This window comes from Papilio machaon, chromosome 16, assembly GCF_912999745.1.
Source record: "Papilio machaon chromosome 16, ilPapMach1.1, whole genome shotgun sequence".
NCBI classification, from domain to species: domain Eukaryota; kingdom Metazoa; phylum Arthropoda; class Insecta; order Lepidoptera; family Papilionidae; genus Papilio; species Papilio machaon.
The window spans coordinates 6,280,776-6,296,800 of record NC_060001.1 but is presented as its reverse complement, the minus strand read 5'-3'; the positions used below and the strand labels follow the sequence as shown (position 1 = coordinate 6,296,800).

At 33.5% G+C, this 16,025-nt stretch overlaps 2 protein-coding genes across 12 annotated transcripts in view; one reads left to right on the top strand and one right to left on the bottom strand.

Moving 5' to 3' along the window:
* LOC106716726 (transient receptor potential cation channel trpm) overlaps positions 1–8,371 on the top strand; it is a 131,617-nt gene extending 123,246 nt beyond the window's left edge. For 7 of the 11 annotated variants that reach the window (XM_045681448.1, XM_045681446.1, XM_045681442.1 and 4 more), the window contains 14 exons: positions 212–433; positions 1,099–1,332; positions 1,436–1,558; positions 1,637–1,828; positions 2,375–2,461; positions 3,559–3,748; positions 3,908–4,028; positions 5,401–5,543; positions 5,786–5,948; positions 6,241–6,414; positions 6,775–6,963; positions 7,165–7,283; positions 7,666–7,841; positions 8,226–8,371. In XM_045681448.1, the coding sequence (XP_045537404.1) occupies positions 212–433; positions 1,099–1,332; positions 1,436–1,558; positions 1,637–1,828; positions 2,375–2,461; positions 3,559–3,748; positions 3,908–4,028; positions 5,401–5,543; positions 5,786–5,948; positions 6,241–6,414; positions 6,775–6,963; positions 7,165–7,283; positions 7,666–7,841 (2,133 nt within the window). In that variant the 3' untranslated portion in view covers positions 8,226–8,371. The remainder of the gene's footprint in view (positions 1–211; positions 434–1,098; positions 1,333–1,435; positions 1,559–1,636; positions 1,829–2,374; positions 2,462–3,558; positions 3,749–3,907; positions 4,029–5,400; positions 5,544–5,785; positions 5,949–6,240; positions 6,415–6,774; positions 6,964–7,164; positions 7,284–7,665; positions 7,842–8,225) is intronic. The other 4 variants (XM_045681447.1, XM_045681441.1, XM_045681443.1 and 1 more) reach the window with 3 other exon arrangements.
* A 3,743-nt stretch (positions 8,372–12,114) lies between these two features.
* Positions 12,115–15,698, bottom strand: LOC106707630. Its single transcript, XM_045681570.1, has 3 exons — positions 15,279–15,698; positions 13,471–13,666; positions 12,115–12,995 (listed from the first exon to the last, which is right to left on the bottom strand). Exons 1-3 carry the CDS (start codon positions 15,669–15,671, stop codon positions 12,838–12,840), a joined length of 747 nt encoding a protein of 248 aa, XP_045537526.1. The 5' UTR covers positions 15,672–15,698; the 3' UTR covers positions 12,115–12,837.
* Between the last annotated feature and the right edge of the window lie 327 nt (positions 15,699–16,025).

The window sequence follows — 16,025 nt, the reverse complement described above, 5'->3', positions numbered from 1 at the left end:
TTATGTTATCGTCGATTTTAGTTATCGCTTTCGTATTTCCCACATCCAGCCTGTTGCGAGATTTGATTATATTCTAGTTTAGTACTATATCATTTTGTAGTATATATTTTTATAGATTAAGTAGATATTAAGTAATACGGTTGTTAGTTTATAGTTTCACTTTGTTGAAATACTTTTTTATTTTTTTTTTTATTTGCGTCATTGTTTGTAGATTTTCTTTCAACCGTACTTCATGTTGTACGGTGAAGTTTTCGCAAGTGACATCGACCCGGAGTGTGGTATGGACATTTATGACCCGAAGTGTGTCACTGGTCGCTGGATAACGCCAATCGCAATGACAATCTACCTACTTGTGGCGAATATTTTGCTCATAAACCTTCTCATTGCGGTCTTTAACAATATATTTAATGAAGTCAATGAAGTCTCGCATCAGGTTTTCTTTTTTTTTAATTTTATTTGCGCTTTAGTTCCGAAATTGATTGGTTTATCGGCAACTTTCTAATTTGATTTTCTGATTTTTGTTAAAATATGAGATGTCAATATCGGAACTAGCTTTATTTATTAAGTTATTTTTTTTTTGTTGAATGAATAAGTTATTTAGTGTATATCTCACAAGCTTTATTTGGTAGAATGTTTACTAATTATTTTAAGGCATTATCTACCAATAATAAAATAGAAAATAATATTTAGTTTATTATTATGGAAATAAGCTTACTCGTTCAAGAGTTATTAATATTGTATTAAACGTTCGTTGAATAGAAAATGCCCCTTGGGATGTTTCAATATTTAGAAATTGTTTCATAAATATTACGAGGAAGTCCTTCCTGCCTTTGTAATATGAATAAATAACAAGAAAATATCGCTTTTGTTCGTGAAATAATAAAATAACAATTCTAACATTAACTTTGTATCTAAATTGTAATTTTTTTAATGTTTTTCTATTTTAAATGTCTATAATTATCTGGACCTTTATTAATTTCATAGCAGAATATAGTGTAATAATTTTTAGTTTTCAAAAATTTTAATGATAAAAAATATCACGACCATTTCAAATTAAAAAAAAACTATTGTATATTGAATGGTAATGTATCTCAACAGGTATGGATGTTCCAAAGATTCACTGTGGTGATGGAATACGAACAGAAACCAGTATTACCACCTCCTCTTATTATATTTTGTCACATTTACGCGACTTGCAAATGGGTGACAAGGAACGTATCTCACAAAAGGTTCCAATACGACAATGGTCTCAAATTGTTCTTAGAGAAAGAAGACATGGAAAGATTGTATGATTTTGAAGAGGAATGTGTCGAAGGGTATTTCAGGGAACAGGTAAAACTTATCAACATTTTCGTTGTATATTTCATAAGAATAGACTATGATTTCTAAAATTTAATAATTTTGCAGCACTAAAAGTAATTTGATATATTTTCAGGAAGTTAAATTATCAAATTCGATAGAAGAAAGAGTGAGAAATACAACAGACAGAGTCGAACATATCACTACGAAAATGGAAGATTTAAATCAAAAAGCTAACTGTCAAATACAATCCGTGCAGGTGAGTTTTTTAATTTTATAATCTTTGTTAGTGATACCACTTTGAGTGTGGCATTATATCTCTCTCATATGTTTTTAGAGTGTGGAATTTAGGTTAAGAAAGCTGGAAGATGTCGCCGAGCAAACAATGAACCATCTGGCGGTAATACATCGGTTTATGGCAACACATCCCTCTTTAGTTAATCGAGGATCGACGGACACATTAGGCCCACCACCCCCAACTTTCCAAGCAGGAGGAGCCAGGTTAAGAACAGCTAGTGACAGATCTGAGGTAAGCAATTAAATAAAAATCTTGTCGCTTTGTCATTGAAATGTTGAAAATGTTAAATTTTTTAAAGAAGTTTTAATGTTTAAATGTATGATGTGAATTGTCCCTTGTCAGTTTTACACAAATTCATTGATTGATATGTTTACAGCATGCCATATAACATTCATGTTGTAGAAAAACATTCATTAAAATGTTTATTTCACTAATATGTTGAATATTAAAAAAATAAATATTAAATTCATTGTATTGTATTGTATTATGTGTAAGAAATCGTTGCAGCTGTTTATTTTGTTTAGCTTCTAGTTTTTATTGACTTTATTTAATTTTAACAGATAATTTTTAAATTCTAAACAATTAAAGATTTGAAATTTAACGTTGAAAAAAATTTCAAATTTTGAAATTAAAAAATGGAAAACGTTAATAAATTTGAATTTGGAATTAATGAGTTCGTAATGAAGTCAATAAAACTATTCCCTGCTATTTGTTGTTTGCAATACATAATCCCGCACACTCGCGTGTCTGTTCTGACGTCACTGGGCGGTGACGCAGGTGCTGTCAGACAGCGACACGGGCGCCGCGCGGTTCGCCGTCCGCCCCGTGCAGGAGGAGGACGAGCAAGCCTCGCAGCCCTCGGACGTAAGCCCTCCAACACATTATGTTCAGTCTCACTGCCCTAAAACACACCTACACTTGTATTAAACTCAACCAAAGTATATTGAGTATTTTATAAGACTGAAAACATAACTTCACCTTTCAAAAGGAATTGTTCGAAAAACTTACGTCTGCAAAATATCTTTTGTAAATTCTTCAGGACTTAAGAACTTACCGAATTATTTACTTTAAGCAAGTTGTTTAAGCATTTTTATTTTAATACCAAGGGCGGTGAGACTCTTAATCAAATTGGCAAGTGAAGTTAATTTAGAATTTGTAATTTTTAAATTAGTTAATAATGTTTTAAAATCTTTTGACTTAAGAACAAAATTTTACTTAGTGTCGTGTGAGACAGCACGTCTTAGGAGCTGACTACACATGCGTCAATTTAAAAATACGTGCCCACATCAAAACCATCCTTTATTTTCAATGACAGCTTTATGTTAGTTTTTATTTTGCGCACAGCTAAAATAATTACTTCATACGTAGCCCTGAAATTAGTTACAAGCAAATTATAAAAAAAAAAACAGTAAGTTTTTAAATAAATTCAATTTTCTTGCAAAATGATATGGGCGTCGTATTCAAATTCAGAAACATCAGTACAGTTAATTTCATTGTTAAGCTTTGGATGTGAATGTTTTGTTTAATTTTGTAATGAAAAGGTTTAAATGTAATCCGTTATTTACATTTGCTTTTCATCATCCAATGTTGTTACTGTACATATCAGTCCCATTGTTGTCTTATTGTGCTACTGTTTAATGTCTATATTACATATATTTCTTACTGTTGAACATATACATTAATCACAATCAAATTTATGTTAAACAAACCATTTGATCAGTTAAACAAAAATTTTAAATGAAGGAAATAGCTCCAATCACACTTGCAATTTTTTTGAATAAGAAAGATTTTTATTAACAGGCTAAAAAGAGTTTTTTTTGCACTTTTCAGTATATCTGACATAGTATCTTACTATTTAAATGTGTAGTTAAATTTTTACTTATATAAATTTAATTAGCTTAAACTTAAACCTACTTTCCAAATAACAAAATCAATCTCGGGATCCGCTGTATATTGTAAAGGACGAGCTACCACAGTCGGGACCGGAAGCGACAGTTGAGAAGGAACAAGAAGCGGACTCAATATCAACATCGTCAGCTGGTAGTGTGGCTGGACCTGACGTTACCGTGATAAGACCCACCGTGCCCGCAACGCCAGCCAGACAAAGATCCTTAGATAGCAATCGAACTGAGCCCAGTGATGAAAAGAAAAGTAAGTATATTTCAAAACTGAAATATTAGAAACAGGAAAAACATTTTCCACTTTTTAATGAATTACTTGATGAACTTTTATTATATCAAACGACATAATAAAATGATTATAATCAAGTTTTTAATCTTTTAATTCAATCAATCATGGATTTTATTACAGCAGTACCGTCAACAACTGACGATGCCTTCTTACCAGAAGTGCGGGAGGTACCAACTGATATACACAACCTTCGCCCCAGAACAACTTCAGCTGGAACACGACGCACAGCAAACACCAGACGGTATGTACCACAATGACTTGCAATTAATTGCTTCAGCTAGGGGAACAGATTCCGCACAATAAAAAATACTTCATTTAGATGTCTTAGTGGTTGCTAAAATTATATTTATTTAGTGTTCAAATAGAAAATTTTCGTAGGAAATCTTTTAAACACTGAAATTGCTAAATATTGGAACACTAGCATATGTTGCAGAAGCAAAGGTTATAAAAATTCAAATTATCCAATTCATTTAGGCATTTTATTGCATGTCATATTTTGTTATCCATTTACTATGCTCTAAATATTTTATTTTCCATTATAAAATTGGCTAAAGTATAATAATGAATATAATCTTTGAAAATTTTTATCATCATGATTATTTTTAATTTCATATTTTTTTGTTACTTTCTGGCATCTGTTAGGAGACGGTTGTGGAAACAGTAAGTCAAATAGACTCAATTGGTGATTCGCTTAGCTTGTACATTTGGCGATGTTTAAAGTAGCTAGATGTAGCATTTGTCTAAATGTCACCACGGTCTGTATTAAAGTTGAAATTCACGCTTTACTATTGATATAATTAATTTTTAACATGTACAACGGCACTTTGATATTTGATTCTTGGATATATCTGTGTATTAATTCTATGTATTCAGTTGATTTCGCATTTATGTGCGTAATTTAAACGCATATTGTCGTATTTTGTCGTATGTATTCCTATGAACATAAATGTAATGTTTATTTTGTATTTACTGATAACATATTCATGTAATGAACCACAATTTTTGATGTATTAACTTTGTTATCGTACTCTTATCTTGTTGTTTGATTCTCGTCAAAAACACTTTTTTTCTTGTCATCAACAGTTAACACACTATCTTTACTTATTTCAGTATTTATAACACTTTGGTCTATTATAAAACTAAAAGCACAATCACGTTGTATTTTATTATTAACAAGTTTTGTACAATCTTTTCTAAATAGTCACAAAATTACATTAAAATTTGGATCTCTTTGTAAAGTATCTTTTATCCTTTTGTCATTGCCTTTAATTATTGATATTTATCAAAACATGATTACTAATTTTAAAATGTTTAATACTCAATCTTTTTCAGTCGTAGTTTCAATAGTTTAGTATAAAAACCTTAAAGTAGGGTAGTCAATAAGTATATTTCTCGTTCAACTGTTGAATTGAATGTTTATAATTTATAGGGAACTTAATAACTAATAAGTTTTCAGTGCCGTCTTAACCCAGGACTCAATAGGGGCGGCGGGCCGTGGATGACGCCAGTATACTTACTTTAAGGGACTCCGGACCGGTCATATGGCCGCGCTCGATATGGTTAAGACGGCTGTATCTTTTATTAAATGTTTGAACAAAGTATTGTGGTGACAGACGTTCAGAAGGTGGCAATGACTGTGGCGTGGGTGGCCACCACTCCGCGCAACACCTGGCCCCTCGGAGGCAGCACAGTCAGACTCACTCGGAACCCGACAACTCCGCAGTCGATGTTTGTTCTCTACATAATTCTGTTACTGGTAAGATATTTTTAAATACAACAAATTCTCTATTGTTACCTATATCATTGATTGACAGATTCTGAAAATTGTTGTAAGCACTAAATCTAGATTACTTTAGTTGTTGATCAAAACAAATTATAAAAGGTAAAACAATGTAACGACGGTCATGAAGACGCTTAGGGACCATTTTCAATTATTATCACATTGAAGAACATAAATGTACCTTAAAATCTAGTATTCAATAATATTTTTATAACCAGGCCGTCAGTCCGGATGGGAGGCGACAGGTGGGGGGGTGTCCTCGGGGCGCACGCGGGTCGGCGGCGCGCCTCGCTCTCTGCTGCTCGCCATGCACGAGTATACCAGCATCACGGATGAGTTGGAGACTGTCTACGGCTTGTTCTCACCTCCTCATACACCAAGGTCAGTTCTATTAACTTTTTATAGTCTGTGTCTTTTAGTTTGTAAGAATGATACATATTATAGGATTGTTTCTTTTTAATATTATGAGTCTGTTAAAAGGAGAGCGGATCTTCATTTTCCTAGAAACGTAATGAGTAATAAATGAACGTACAGACCCATTTTCCCCGATGTTTTAACATTCTTTAGTAGTTATATGTACACCATTGGGATCTACTTATTTTTAATTCAGTAAAGGCCATCAGTTTTCATTGTATGTGCTAACTTTATAATTATGGACTTCGTATTATCCAAGGACTCCAATAACATCCCGTCTCCTGTCGCCCGCGCGCGCGGCGTCCCCCTCCCTGCGGCGGCGGCACGCCAGTGAGATGTCCAACCCGGAGTTCGCGCTCTTCATGGAGAAGGAGCATCTCCGCGGCGCTGAGGAGGACGATTACATTATCATGGAGAACCTTATACAGCGCCGGTGAGAACAATGTACCAATAACACGACAAATTGATGTATGTCTTTATTATGCAACGATAATAGCCAAGGTTTTGATATTAACAGCCTTTTATAACATTTTAAAACATTAATATAAAATTTTTGTACTAAAAATTTGTTGTACAATTTTTGCAGCTGTTAAGGACGTCCAATGACCCCAAATTGAATAATAGCCTATTAATAAACTCTAATCTAAATAACACTCATGAAATCCTCGGAAAATAGCTTACACAATTTGGTCCAAATATAAAAAGGTAGCCAAAATTTTGCTTAAAGTCCTTACTTAACGGAAAGCCGTATCTTACGTCGCTGTCTAACTTTAAGAGTGCATATCGACTGTAGCATAGAAATGGAGTGTTACCTGGGCAGATACGAGGAGGAGGAGGCGGCGGAGGGGGGCGCAGGAGGAGGTGAGGTGTCGGGGCCGGGCGGGGAGGTGACGTCCGTCAGCATCAGCGTGTGTGTTAACGAGGAGCCGCCGCAGAACTCGCAACTGTTGACAGTCGCTGATCGCCGGCTGGTACATCAGAGGTGAGGTTTTCAACCCAAATGGCATATACACTTGAAGAGATAAAATTGACTTCTCAGGTTCATAGGCTTTATTTGATCATTTTATAGGTTTTTTGATGCCATATTTTTTTTCTCTGCCAAAATTTTCTTTAAATTGATTTCTACATCTTTCATATAAATTACGAAGTTGATAAAATGTTTATCAATAATAACTCGTGCCAGGCATTCTTTACGCCGGTCCTCGGCAATAGACAGCCGCGAGCTGCCCTCTCCCCTGCAGCCGCTGCTGGGCGATGACACCTGCGGAGAGGTGCTGCTGCCAGTGCCCAGACAACCTTCAGGTAAAACTTTATTCCTATGACAATTCTGTAAGCATACATCTACTGTCTACACCAGTGATTGTCAAACTTATTTCTTTCACCGCCCTCTTTGAAAATCAATTATATTTCAGAGCCCCCTAATTTTTATTCAGCCCTAAAACTTAAAAACTACAATTTCATTACTTTGATTATTTCAATGCCCCCCATTTTTTGGGCTCCTTATCGCCCCCTCCTAGGTTTCAAACGCCCCCAAGGGGGCGTTATCGCCCACTTTGGGAAACACTGGTTTACATTAAAGTATTAGTGATCTCTTGGTCTTATAGCGACTACTGCAATGAGGTCCTGCATTTATCACCTCATGTATCTAAGGTATCCAGATTTGTAGTCTTTGTGTATAATATAGGAGAGACAAACGCATCAAGTGAAATCTCGCTCTCTCACATGGTGAGCGAGAACTTGCCGCCGCGACCGTCCATAGTGCTGGACTCCTCGCAGTTGCCGCGTCAGCGCTCCGCCGACCACCAGCCACCACCACCACCTGCACCACCTGCACCTGCAAGACCGGAGACTATGTGCTGAGTGAGTACCACAATGACACACCTACATTGTCACACTGAACACTACGTTGACATCATTACATCATTCTTGCTCGTAATTATTAAATATGAAGTTTGTGCTTTTAAGATTTTTTCTTGAATAAACTTCTTTATCTTGGATCCATTACCCACTTATGATAATGACGTATAATAACTACTATCATCACCCTGGCTTGATCACACTCACGTGGGGTTGTTGTACAAGATTTTATAGACCAAAATGTTTTGGCTTGAATTTTTACGATAGTCTGCCTGTCTGACAACCAACTCTACTTAGATGGAATAAATTAAAATTATATTTAATAAATAAATTAAAAAATTATGAGGTAATTATAAACTAAATAACGTTGAAAAACTTAATTTACAGGTAAAACTTAGTATAAGAATAGAAAATTGAAATGAATGGAGCAGCCATCAACCAAATAATTCACAATGAGACTGCTCTACGGTTGCGTATTAGGAATAATTTAGGAAAATAATTATTTAAATATAGTAACACCAAAAACGACACGAAATTGGTATTTATAAAGCATGTATTATAAAATATAAGTTTAATTATTATTGCTTCTGGAATGAAATGAAATTTTTAAAGTCGTTTTAATAATCATTTTTCACATATCAAATGAAATAATGTTTTTATCACTCGTAGTAAAAAAATATTTTTTTAATTTTTTATAAATTGAAATAATCTCGTTTTTAAAATTGATGCAATGATTTTAATAAATATAATTTATTTGACCTTTTTTAACTAAATAAAAGACGCTTTTAAAACAGAAGACAATGTGTTTTAAGATTTTAAAACAAAACTTCTTCGGACTATCATTTTACCAGAATTAAATGGACTTTCCATATCTTTTAAAGTTTGACTAAAGTTTTCTGTGAATAAATTTAAAATTATTTCTGTACAATTTATTGCAATCTTTTATTTTCCTTATCACCAACGTGTTTTATCAACTTTAACAAATAGTTTCTAATTTTTTTTTATAAATATTAAACACTAGCGTATTTTTTCTGCCATTAATTTGAATCTAAAATTGATATCTTTTCATGTAAAATTATATTTAAAAATACTTCACTTTGACGCTGTAAAAATTTGGCTCCAACTTTTATCTTTTGACAACACTTAAACTATAGACCGACAAAGTTATCTGACCCGGTGGTTATAAGACAAACTAAATTATCATGGCTCACTAGCGCCACACCCCTGTTTGTGTCAAAGAAATGTAAAGGGTCACAAGATACTAAAGTTTAGATGGATGGATGCATGGATGTTTATTACCTATCTACAAAACACCTAAACGGATCTCGGATCGGATGATGAACATAATCGAGAAGAATATTAGGCTACTAATTAAGTTTTCCTAATTAGTTAATATTTTGTGACGGAACCAATCGCGATAGCAGCGCCCTCACCGGCTCAGATAAACTTGTCGCTGTATAAAAATAACTAATTAGTGAAGTAATTAAACGACAATATGAATAAGAGCTCACAATGTAAATATTGACTTCAATGCTGAACGAGTAGTTTTAAAACATGTTACAATATTAAATAAGAATCTAATAAAAAAATATTCCGAGAAATTAAAAAAAAAAAAACAATAAAAACGAACGTTTGTTTAAATACATTTCAAATACAATTGACATATCAGCAAAATTTTTGCGGATAGATTAAAAAAATATTGTGTAATTTATTTTAAAAAAAAACGAAACCTATTAAAAAATTATATTTGACCAATAAAATTAAGCATTCTTGTGTAGTATTCTTCGACTTTGTAGCGAACGACATCAATATTTTAGTTTAGAATTATATTAAGTAGCTTGGATGTATAACAAACAAATTTTTTAATGTTTTTAGACATTTTTTTTTCTAAATGTTGTCCAGTACAAAAATACCAACATTTACCTTTTTGCTAAGTAAAAAATTTTATTTATCAACGTCCTCAGTCAATAATCGATCTCGGATAATTTTTTCTCATCGAAAACAGTATTTTATTATTCATTTGCCTTTTATTGAACCGTTTTATTGAATTATAAAGGGCGATCGATCCGTTTTTGTACCTTTACTAATATTTGAAATAATCGGTACCTCTTAAAGATCAGTTATTGGTTTTGGACGTATAAGATATGAAATACATAAACATAAATAGCCTAGTTAATTTTGAAGCTAGAAAAACTACGGGACATCACAATGTGTTCATTTATACCAAATATTTTGTGCAAGTTTTTTACAATTTACGGGACAATGTTACAAAATAGTTTTCATTTTTGTATATAATTGTCATAAATCAACGATGTGGCTTTGTATTTTGTAAAGGTTATATTTATAACCGTAGCATTTGAAAATAAAAAATAAAATAGAATAAAATCGCTATTACGATGAATTACTTAATCAATAAATTATTTCATATCGTATTCAAAAATTTAAAAAGCAATAATAATTCATTAAATAAAAATGTAATATTATTCAAAAATAAATATGTTCTGGTTAAAATAATTAATTGTAAATAGAAAGGCATATTTTTAATTTTGGCTTCCTTTATTATTTATTTTTTTATAATCTGCCTACAAATTGAAATAAGAAATATATTTGATGGTTACTTAAATCTATATTAAAGACAAAATGCTTTTAAATTACGCACAAAATTAATCAAGGTTGTTTTATTTGCCACACATACTGGCACAATGGCGTATGTGTCATAATTGACATTAAAAAAACTGTATTTCTTTTTTTATCTGTTAACAAAAATCCAAAAGTAATCTCAATTGAGTGTTAATTGTACCATTGACTCAAACCATCAAAAATATTTTATATGATGCATAATCTGTATTAATCTTATCTACTTTAAAAAAAGAAAAAAATATTTGTCATTCAAACGACCTGGCCGGTAACCATTATAAAATAAATTATGTTTCAAACAATTTTATAAAACATTGCTAAGTTTTTTTATATTTTTTTCTTATGTATTTCAAGGTTATACGATTGTCTAAAATTCACGATATTTATCAAGTAGTGGCTATTATTTTGAACTTAAATTTAATTAAAAGTATAAGAAAATTTTATTATAAATGATGATGTCGAAGTGTTGTTTTGTACCAAAAGTATTGTTAAGGCCGAATGGATTTGTTTTGGTCGTTTATATTGAATGCTAGAATTATATTATTTTATCATAGCACTGAGATATACTAAAAAAATATTCGTGCAATATTAATTTAAGTAACGGAATTTTTCTATAATTTTTTTGTGTTTGCAACATTTTTATCTTTAAACACATTACCGCAGATTTTTTTTTAAATGTATTAAAATTATTATTCCTTTATTTAAAATTAGTAAATATGTTATGATAAAATAATATTATCAGCATAACTTTAATAATTCTACTTAATTTACCTTACTTTTACACTATTTTTTGAGTATTAAATTGGTTATCCTTATTGGGATGTTTTACATCTTTTAACAATATTTTCGAGTGATTGTTCCACTTCGTCTGTGTTATGTAAACATATTATGTACAACAATATAATAAATATATTTGTGATATTAACAACATTGTTTTATTTGACAAATAAATCAAATAGATTTCCGTTGACGAAATAATTACAAAATTTAACTAGAAATTAAGGTCTTATATTAATTGATATATATAAGACTATTATACTTATTGATACAGAGCGTCGGTGGCTCAGGGGTTAAACACTTGACTTGCAATCTGCAGGTCCTGGGTTCGAATCCCGACATGTGCCAATGTGTTTTTCGATTTTAGATTTACATATGTACATTTATCCGGCGTCCTTACGGTGAAGGAAAACATCGTGATGTAACCTGCACATATCTGAGAAGAAATTCAATGATATGTGTGAAGTCAACTCGCACTGGGCTGTGGTTGACTATGGCCTAGTCACCCCTAAATTGGGGTAGGCTCCGAATCCCTCAGTGGGGAAATATAGTGAGCCTGATGATGATGATTAATTGATACTAATTAGTACCGACAGCGCTAACAATTAACACTATATTTTCTTTGAAAGACAAAATAAAATGAAAATATTAAAACGAGTTAGTCCATCTATTCCACTGTCTAGGTATTCCCCCTGTGAAAAATCTAACATCTGTATAATGTTAATTCCTTGTCACCTGTACTATCAGAAAAAAAAGTGTTATTATTTAATAAAAATAAATTTATTTCTTAAACAAGTAAAATCTTTTAAACTTATGAACAATAACTTACTAATATGTAACTTAGTACGACAACTGACGGCTCTGCGTGTACATGAACGTCATATCTTTATTATTGTACAAAACTACAAAGGTTTCACAAGGGGGAATAGATGTCCAAACATCCATTACCCCTTGGGGTTATTTGTGCTTGAGGTATTTCAGGGGAACATAGATTGACAACCTAATAAAAAACATAAGTAGCAAATACTACAAAGTTGCTTTAAAAAGGAACAATTTAACTTTTTACTTCTACTGAAGAAAATTTCCCTAAGGGTATGTTCACATTATACTTATTAAAACCACCGCGCAGTTTGTCAGCAGGCTCCTCTGATCTCTATAAATGGATAGCTTGGAACTGGCTGCTTTTACTTCATCCGACTTAACACACTTGTCGATGTCACTGCCCGTTTATTTCTATATTATCATTTCGAATCGCAAACGTCAGCGCCAAAATGGCGAAATTCAAATAGGCACAAAATACCACGGTTCATAGCCTATCCGTGTATAGAGGTCAGTGGCAGGTTCAAACAATCAGGCTCGCACACTTGCGCACATTTTTAATTCTGAATAAAATGTAAGTACAAATGCATGTGCTGTAATCTATCGGAGGTTAAGCATTAAGTACAAACAGCTGATCATCATTCACTTATGCTGAACACTGTTTCTTTTCCAGTTCAACTGATTCGTGCAAATGACCGCAAATTTACTGATTTTCTTCGTCTATGGCAGTATAGTATTTTTCCCGGCACCTTGGATTTCTTTTTAACTAAATGATGACTTGATTGAAAGGATCAGTGGTGGTGATGACGGAGGAAGAGTTGAGACCATTCATCTGCGCCTGGTAAAGCGCATCGTTGATCAACTTTTCTGCTAATATCCGCATATTTGGAGGAAGGTTCCTTAGTTTTGCTGCTACATTGATACCTAGACATATAGAATAATGTCAAAGAAAATATAAACATCAAATGTTAATTGCTATTATGTGACTATCGCCATCTATCGAAAACGCCCATCATCAAACGTGCATGCAATTTTTTCCAATATTGTAACATTTTATCTACAGACTATAGAAGTAGATCACAGATTGTAATAAATGTTGAATTATTTTCTCGATGGTGCTCTTAAATTTTTTACTGATGTTTTTAATTATTCTTTATCCCCCTGTGAGCCGTTGAAGAAAAATAATTAGTTATTTTATTAACCTTTAGAGTATTATTAAAGATATGATTTACGCAGCACACTCTTGTAGCGCTTAATTAATACTGCTATCTGATAAAAAAAAACAATTAAATTTTTTTTTAATCTAGGCGGGATGAGGATCCATATCACTACGCTATTTTAGTGAAATCAGGCCGCTTACACATTGCCATATTACATCGTAAAAAAATTAAAAAATTACCAATAGCATCATATTCATCTTCTATCTCCGTGCAGTGACGTTTGCTACTCTTGCTGTCATCTTCGAAGGACAGATACCTCTTGTGGTCTTCCACATTCACCATGTTCGCGACGCTGTACTCAGGATATGTCTCCATTGATTGCTCGAACGGTGGACCCTCTTCATCACCATTGTCGTGAACACCGTCTTCTGAGTTCTAAATAAAGATGTTCCATGTTAGGAAAATAAAATGAAAAGTTTATTGATCTTGGACTATTTTCGCCAATCTAAGTTATCTAATTTGCTTCAAGTTAAAAAATATTAAGGATTTAAATATGTAATTTAGAAGGCCATAGATTCATTTTTGGACTCTTAACAAATAATTTACTGTCTACATAATTTTTCCATGTTTTATGTTTTACTTCATAATTGTTGTATGACAAAAAATATTTTTCGAAAAGAAAAAAAGACTAGTTACATAAGGAGAACTTTACAGCTATTAGCTGTTACAACATTAAATGTTTTCATGTTATCTACTTTTACTACTTGAACTTTCTTCTAATTGATAAGTTGTTGGCTTCTTAGCTCACTTTTGCTGTAATAGTTAGAACTTAATAAATAATATTCATAAAATTATAAAAACAAACATTAACATTTGAATTAAGGTAGCTTTTTATAGAAAGAGAGAGTCCCTATTTCAGAAATATCACACTTTATTTCTGAATTCATAGTCACTTTGGCTAGACAGGAATTTAAACGTCTTTACGACTCGGGAGATCGTACGAGTACATATTTTAGGTGTAGCGGTGTGAAGGGATGCGGGGGAGGTTACTGCGCACGCGCCGATGACCTTGAGCCGCTAAAAAGGTTTATATATTCACAAGCTGTGCACGCGACTTTATCCGCGCGAAATGCTGTCTTTTGGTAGCATTTAAAAATTTAAGTTAATTATTTTACTTAAACGTTTTAAAACATTACAATAAAACATATTGAACTTACAAATCATTCATATAAACCTTACATATAAAATCTTTCATCCCCTATTCCTTAGTGGGTATTGTTTAATACCCTTGAGGGTTAAACTTTTACAAATTTTGAATGTCATATATTCGTATCAAATTATCAAAACCCTAAAAAATAAGTTTGAACTAATACTTCCATAGAACTTTTCATCTTCCTAACCTTTTTCGCACTAAAAGTATGTCCTTTCTCAGGCTCTAGATCTAGATTGTTTATCAAATTTTATTTAAATCTGTTCAGTAGATTTGGTGTGAAAGCGCATCAGAGAGTCAAAGTTACTTTCGCATTTATAATTATAATATTATAGTAGTAAGAATGGTCTGCTTCGCCGAGCCGAGAACGCCAAGGTATGTACAATTCTAACCGAACAAGGAAGGAGTTCGCATCAATCGCTCGTAGATACAATAGCATTGTCCGCTACAATCTTTTGGGCAACTCATGGCCAGCTGCAATCGCATTATGCGCTGGTAGCCAAGTCAGTAATAATAAAATAATAAATATGTTTTAAAAAAACAAATTGCATTTTTAAAGCTTGACTGTACATAAACAAAAAGGTGAGGTAAGCATTGTAATCGCGCGCGGGTGTGTGCTGTGTACGGACGTAACATACACGCCGAGCGGACACACCGGCCCGCATGGTTGTGCGCCTCCCCCGCCTTTTCATCTCGCCCACACCTAAAATTGTGTTCTGCTATATAAAAACCTATATTAGAAATTGCGTCCCAAAGTAAACCCAACATAAATAAATATAAGAGCATGGATTGTTATTTTAACAAAACAAAAATTATGTAACGGCCGTAGACGCGTACCTCATTCTGTTCGTGTACGGTGTGTGTTTTCTTGTAAATATCGTCGATTTCTTCATCGGGGAACACGAAGGAGAACAAGTCGTAGTACCAAAGCATCGGCTTGTAAATGCCATCGGTGCCGCCGGCCGCTACCCGGAGACGGCTGTCTCGCACGCGCTTGTGCTCCCGCCGCACGCACGCGCGCAAGCTCTCGATCTTACGCAACACGTGTACACGCGTCGCACTCGGGTCGTGTTCCTGCACAAGCTGAGTCAACTTCGATATCGCCTCGTACCTCTTCTGTTTCAGTTTATACGACGCGCAATTCTTATCCCATAAACAAGGATGCTCCCTGTACATAGCTATCAATTTTTTGAGCAATTTGCGCGGGAATACGACAGAGCTCTCCTCCATGTTTGTAGCGCGCGGCAAGCGGCGCGGCGCACAGGTCACTGGACTTGGCGGCGAGCCACGCGAGCGAGCGCGCTCTCCTCCCGCCGCGCCGCGCCGCCTCGCCCCTCACCCTCTGGTTGTAGTCATCGAGCTGCGACGGAATTCGTCTATAGTTTTTTTAATTCTTTTTGTAGTAACATAAAATCTTTGTACGGAAATTCAAGTATCATTAATTGCTTTCAACGATTCAATATTTATGAACATGAATATATATCATAGGAAAAGATTTCGATAAATCGGGGATATCCCAAAATCGCATGCAGTAAGTATGAGAACGTGTTCGAATGCCTCATTCGCCAAGTGAAACTTGTGCCA